Raw genomic sequence first — 6,290 nt, forward strand, 5'->3', positions numbered from 1 at the left:
TGGCTTTGATGTCTCTGTTTAATGTTTTAAAGTTTTAGAGTTTAAATCTTTGTAAAACATTATTGGTTAATCATTCACAATAAATGAAAAGAATTCATTTTTCCATTTAATTTGTGGTTTATTAAATGACAAGTCCCTTCAATTTGACGATATATTCAAGATAGACTGTCAGGACCAGTCCTGTGACTAAGAAATGTCTATCAAGTGAACTTGAATGTCAAAGGTTGAAAATGGTCCATAGTCGGAGTTTTCTATAAAATTGGACGCATAGAAAACGTTAGACGATTAGAATGCAAGATGACTAGTAGTTCTGTTTCTTGAACTATGTGGACATGGCAATGTCATAATCATTTGCATAGATACTTACTTTGGGAAGACTAGTATCGGACAAGACCTATGAAACTTTACTGTAAGAGATGAAAATCTGTCATAAGTAAATTTCATTAAAATTATTAGACACTAAATCCTCAATACCTGAGTGATTTGAGATTACTTGTTTGAGAACTGGTTGCTTTGACGTTGACCAACCGTCGCACCGTAAAAGGAGGCTATAAAGGCAACGCTCAGGTAATCACCTATCAAACGAAGTCTAATCTCAAGATCGCAAGATTGGGATTGTCCTCCCATAAATCGGGATGAGATGCTTAAAAGTTGTACAAGGCCACTCGGAGAGCTAGAAACTGTGAAATGCATGGCCGTGCTCGGATGAATCATAGGCTATGATTATCTGTTTATTTGATCAGTTGAACTCTGAAACCGAGGAACACCTCTGGACATAATAAGGATGACAACTCTTACCTTATGTTCAAGAGCAAGCATCGAGCGACAAAGGAATTAGGAAATGCACACTTGTCCCTAAGGACAAGTGGGGGACTGAAGGAAATAAATGCCCTTGGTCCAAGTATGCATTCTATGTTAAGTCTAATAAATGCGGTTCAGTATTAATTAACAAGTTAATAATTCAGTGAGATCAAGTGAGCTGAATGCCTAGCTAGAGGCCGCTTCAGTTCAAGTGGAATTAATGATATTAATCCACAGCTTACTCTTGACTGAACCCGTAGGGTCACACAAATAGTACGTAAACGGATCAAGTATTTAATGGCATTAGATACTCCATCTATGGATATTCGGAATCGACGGATCTTGGTTTCAGTGGGAGCTGAGATCGTCACAGGCAAGAAATGAATACTCCGGAAACGATGATATTGCCGGAAACGGAAATATGGATCGTATCGGAAATATAAATATTATCCAAGTCGTAGATGTTGCCGGAAACGGAAACATGGTACGTATCGGAAAATATTATCGGAAATGGAAATATTGCCAGAATCGGAAATATTGTCGGAAACGGAAATATTGTCAGAATCGGAAATATTATCGGAATCGGAAAATAATTCCGGAAACGGAAATATTAAATATTTGTTCGAAACGGAAATTAATTCCGGAATCGAAAATATTAAATATTGTTCGTATCGGAAATATATTCCGGAATCGGGAATTTAATCGGAAGCGTATCGTACGAATAAGCATCGGACGAGGCCTGCCGGACGAGGGCCCAGCACGAAGCCAAGCTATCGACCAGCAAGCCAAGCGCGCCACACGAACAGCCAAGGCCACGCCAGGCCCAGCGCAAGGCCAGGCCCAGCAGGCCGTGGCAGCGCGCACAGCGCGCGCAGCGCGCGCAGCTACGAGCAGTGGGCTGCGAGCATTGCTGCAGCTCGCGTGGGCTTGTAGCTCGCGTGGGCCGTGCGGCCGTGTGGGCTGTGCGCATGCATGGCCTGCACGCTTGCGGGTCATGCTCGCGTAAGTGTTTGTGTTCGCATACGAAACCTAAAACGTGCAGAGTTCGGTTAATGATTAAATTCCTAATTCTATTTGATAAATTAATTAAATAAGAGTTTTATTATAATTCTAATTTAATTAATTCGTATCCTAATAGGATTCCAATTCTCTTTCCATACCCCTATAAATATGTGGCCTGGGTTCACAGTTTATAACGAGTTTTCAAGTATTCAAAGTGAGTTTTTGAGAGAAAAATTCAGACACACATCTTGCTCAAAAGTGCCGAAAATTCTAGTACCTTAAGGGCGATTCTAGTTGGTCAATCTTAAGGCGGATCCGCACGTGCTGTGGACTATCTACGGAGGGACGACACTTGGAGTCCTAAAGACTTGTTCTTGTTCGGTTCGGGCGCAGCTAGGGAAGGCACGCAACAAAGAGTATGCATCTAAATTATGCTATATGATTATGTGTAAATAATATGTATTCCTGGGTTAATGGTTGTTTCCGCATGATTTATGTAATATCATATGTATCATAACCTAACAAGACATGCCCCTGGTTCTACTGCTTTGAGGGTGCCAAGCCTCACTGTTGATTCCTGGGTTTTGATGATGATAAGCTTACACTCTACTGATTGTTGAAATAAAGAATGATAGGAGCAAGTCACTGTAAGCTAGGACAAGTATACAACGAGGCAAGCTGCGAAGCAACAAGGAAATTAAGTCCAATATTATGAAGAGTACAAGTCTAAAGCGTATGGACAGATTAAATCATGGGCCAAGGAGTATGAAACCCAGCAAGTCAAATAGAGTCCAGAAAGGTATAAGATCAGTAGATACAAATATAGCTTAGTATGGGAACAGAATATTTCATAGAGTCCTAAATCAGTTTTGTTTTATAAAAGATAAATGTCGATATACAAAACTGATTTTACTATTTTACTTAAGGTTAAACTCTTAAACGTTTTGAGTTAATTCACAACTCTCAAATCCATAAAGATTGATTTTATCTAAACGTGTTTTAAAGAAGTTATTTGCGAAAATCTATCTTTTGAAAAGAGTCCCAAATTGTGTTGAATTAGAATCTAGGGTAAACTCTTAGTTTCTTATATATAAACCTTAAGTTCTCTGCGAAAGTTTTCATTAGACTTATTTATATTAATCGGAAGCTTTCAAGTATTACCCTTAAAGTCTTAATCTTTAAAGAGTCTGTTCCTGTTCCCATACGTGGTCTTATATCTTGTATTAGTATTAGTTTAATATTTCTTTGTTTCAATCTAAAGTGTTGAGTTATTGTATGTTAAGCCTGAATCAGGCTTACTTGAGCAAGAGAGAAGATCTCACAAGAGATCTGTGAAGAGAAGAAGTTGAGGGACTGTTTCTATAAGGGAAGGAACAACGAGGGGTTGTTCCTGGTCATCTGTAGTCAGAGGCGACTAACAGGTTGTGGCCCGAGTAGATTAGGCTTGTAAAGAAACTGAGTTGTTTTGACTAACTAGTGAATGTGTTTAAGTCCCCAAAGGGGCCGTGGTTTTTTCCTCTCTATTGGGCCTAGAGAGTTTTCCACGCTAAATCTCGCTTGCATATTTTACTGTTTCTGTTCCTAGTAGTTTAATTTTTGTAAAACCGTAAAATATCAATTCACCCCCCCCCTCTTGAGGAACTCTGTGAAACTAACAATTGGTATCAGAGCCAGAACCCTTTAACTGCAGGTAATTCTGTAGGGAAAAACGATTCTGAAGCTATGAACACCACTGAGAAACTCGAAGAGGGATACTCAACACAACGACCTCCAATGTTTAGTGGCAAATACTATTCATATTGGAGGAACAAGATGGAGATCTTTATCAAGGCTGAGAACTATCAAGTATGGAGAGTCATTGAAGTTGGAGACTTCCAAGTCACTAAGCTAAACACCTCTGGTGAAACCGTTCCTAAACTGATTGCTGAATTTGACAAAGCCGACTACGAAAAACTTGAGCTTAATGCCATGCCTGTCAAAATTCTTCACTGTGGACTAGGTCCAAACGAGCACAATAGAGTAATGGGATGCAAGAATGCGAAGCAAATTTGGGATCTTCTCCAAGTTACTCATGAAGGAACAAACGAAGTCAAAAGATCAAAGATTGATCTTTTAATGCACCAGTATGAGTTGTTCACCATGAAGCCTTCTGAAACAATTCAAGACATGATCACCCGCTTCACGAACATCATCAATGAATTAAACTCTCTTGGCAAAATCATAACCCCTGAGGAACAAGTTAGAAAGGTTCTAAGAAGTCTTCCACAGGATCCCTGGATGGCCAAGGTAACTGCTCTTCAGGAAACTAAAGAATTCATCAAGTTTAACCTGGAACAACTAGCTGGATCCCTCCTGACTCATGAACTGCAACTAAATGCACGACCTTCAGAGAATAACAAAAATAGAGCCCTCGCTCTAAAAACTGAAAATGATGAAAACTCTGAAGAGGATGAGGAAACAGCCCTATTTGCTAAGAGATTCAGAAGAATGTTCAGAAACTATAAAGATGGAGATCACAGAGGCAAACCTAACCGGAAATTCTCCAAAACTGATACTGGATGCCATAAGTGTGGAAACTTGGAACATCGCATTAGGGAATGTCCCCTCTGGGATCAAGAACGAGGAAAAGGAAAGGAAACAACCAAAGATAGATTCAAAGATAACAGGAACTCATTCTCCAAAACTGAGGTGAGAAAGGCCATGATTGCTGCATGGGGAGACACTTCTTCGGATGAGGAACAGGAACAACCCAACGAAGAAACAGCTCACCTGTGCCTTGTAGCTGAACATGAAGAAGATGGATCTGACTCAGAATCTGAAAAATTCCAGGCAAGTCTCGCTCAAATTAAAAATAAACTTGAATATCTTTCCAAATTAGAATTGTTTGACCTACTTTCCTGTCTCACTAGTGATTATGAGGATCTCCTAAAAGAAAAGTTAGATTCTGATAAAGAACACCAGACTACCATAAAGGAACTTACTAATGAGCTAGAATGGACAAAAAATACTAACATAGATATAGACAATCGTTTCTTTAACCTCTTTGATCAGAACCTCCACATAAAAGAAATCTGTGAAGCCTTGCGAAGTGAAAACACCTGGCTAAAGCAAGAATTGATTGATCTAGAAGTAGCCAAGACTAAAATCCTCTACAAAGGTGAACTAGAAAGAACTCAACTGGAACTAGTCAAGATTCACCAAGAAAAGACCAACCTAGAAGATGAACTAGCTAGAAAGACTAGACACAGAATAGAAGGAACACCTAAATGGATAGAAGAAGCTAGAACCAAACGCACAGAAGGACTAGGTTTCAATTATAAGAAACGTCACCCTAGAAAGACTAGAGTAGATCTCTACAGTGACATAGTATGCTCCTTCTGTGGTCTAATTGGTCATTACAGAAACTCATGTCCCAAAACCCAAAGAGGCTTGGAAAAGAACATAGAACACACCAGGACTAAATGGGTAAAGAAGAGCGATTTGATTCCAAGCAAGGAACCCAAGCTATGCTGGGTTCCTAAAAACTCTAACTAAAAATTCTCATGGAGGTCGAAGTGAGGGGGAACAACACATGGTATCTAGACAGCGGTTGTTCCAAGCACATGACAGGAGACAGAAACAGATTTCTCTCACTCACGACCTATGAAGGTGGAACTGTGACTTTTGGCGATAATAAAAAAGGTAACATCATTGGGATTGGTAAGGTCGGTAAGTCAAAGTCTCACTCCATCGATAATGTATTTTTAGTTGAAGGTCTAGGACATAGCTTGTTAAGCATCTCTCAATTCTGTGACAAAGGAAATTATGCTAAATTCTTCTCGAATAAATGTCTGATTATCAACAGTAACACTGATACAGTGATCTTAGAGGGACAGAGGAAAGGGAACACATATGTGGTAAACCTTAACTCTGTTCCTCACTCCAATCTGACCTGTCTCAGCGTTATTGAAGATGATCCATTATTGTGGCATAAAAGATTTGGTCATGCTAGTTTCTCTCTAATGAACAAGTTGAATTCAAAAAATTTAGTCACAGGTCTTCCGAATACAAAGTTCGCAAAATTATCAGTATGTGATGCCTGTATCAAAGGAAAACAAGTAAGGTCTTCCTTCAAGTCTAACGGAATAATCAGTACAACAAGACCACTGGAGCTGATCCACATAGATTTACGCGGACCAATGAGAACTCAAAGCAGAAGTGGAAAAAGATATGTGCTCGTAATTGTAGATGATTTCTCAAGGTACACATGGGTAATTTTCCTAGCCAGCAAGGAAGAAACATTTGAAGAATTTGTGGCCTTTGCCTCTAGGGTCCAACGACAAAGCAATCACAAACTGGTTCACATCAGATCAGATCATGGTACTGAATTCCAAAACAAGAAATTTGATGACCTATGTAAAGAATCAGGAATAGATCATAACTTCTCTGCACCTAGAACTCCTCAACAGAATGGTGTAGTTGAAAGAAAGAATCGAACTCTTGAAGAC

The 6,290-nt window shown here is 39.4% G+C and overlaps 1 protein-coding gene across 1 annotated transcript; it reads left to right on the forward strand.

Annotated features, from left to right (window-relative positions):
* The first annotated feature begins 3,525 nt into the window (after nucleotides 1-3,525).
* Nucleotides 3,526-5,337, forward strand: LOC130471435 (uncharacterized). Its single transcript, XM_056841557.1, has one exon. It carries the CDS (start codon nucleotides 3,526-3,528, stop codon nucleotides 5,335-5,337), a length of 1,812 nt encoding a protein of 603 aa, XP_056697535.1.
* Nucleotides 5,338-6,290: the final 953 nt, after the last annotated feature.

This window comes from Spinacia oleracea, chromosome 4 (assembly GCF_020520425.1).
Source record: "Spinacia oleracea cultivar Varoflay chromosome 4, BTI_SOV_V1, whole genome shotgun sequence".
NCBI lineage: Eukaryota > Viridiplantae > Streptophyta > Magnoliopsida > Caryophyllales > Amaranthaceae > Spinacia > Spinacia oleracea.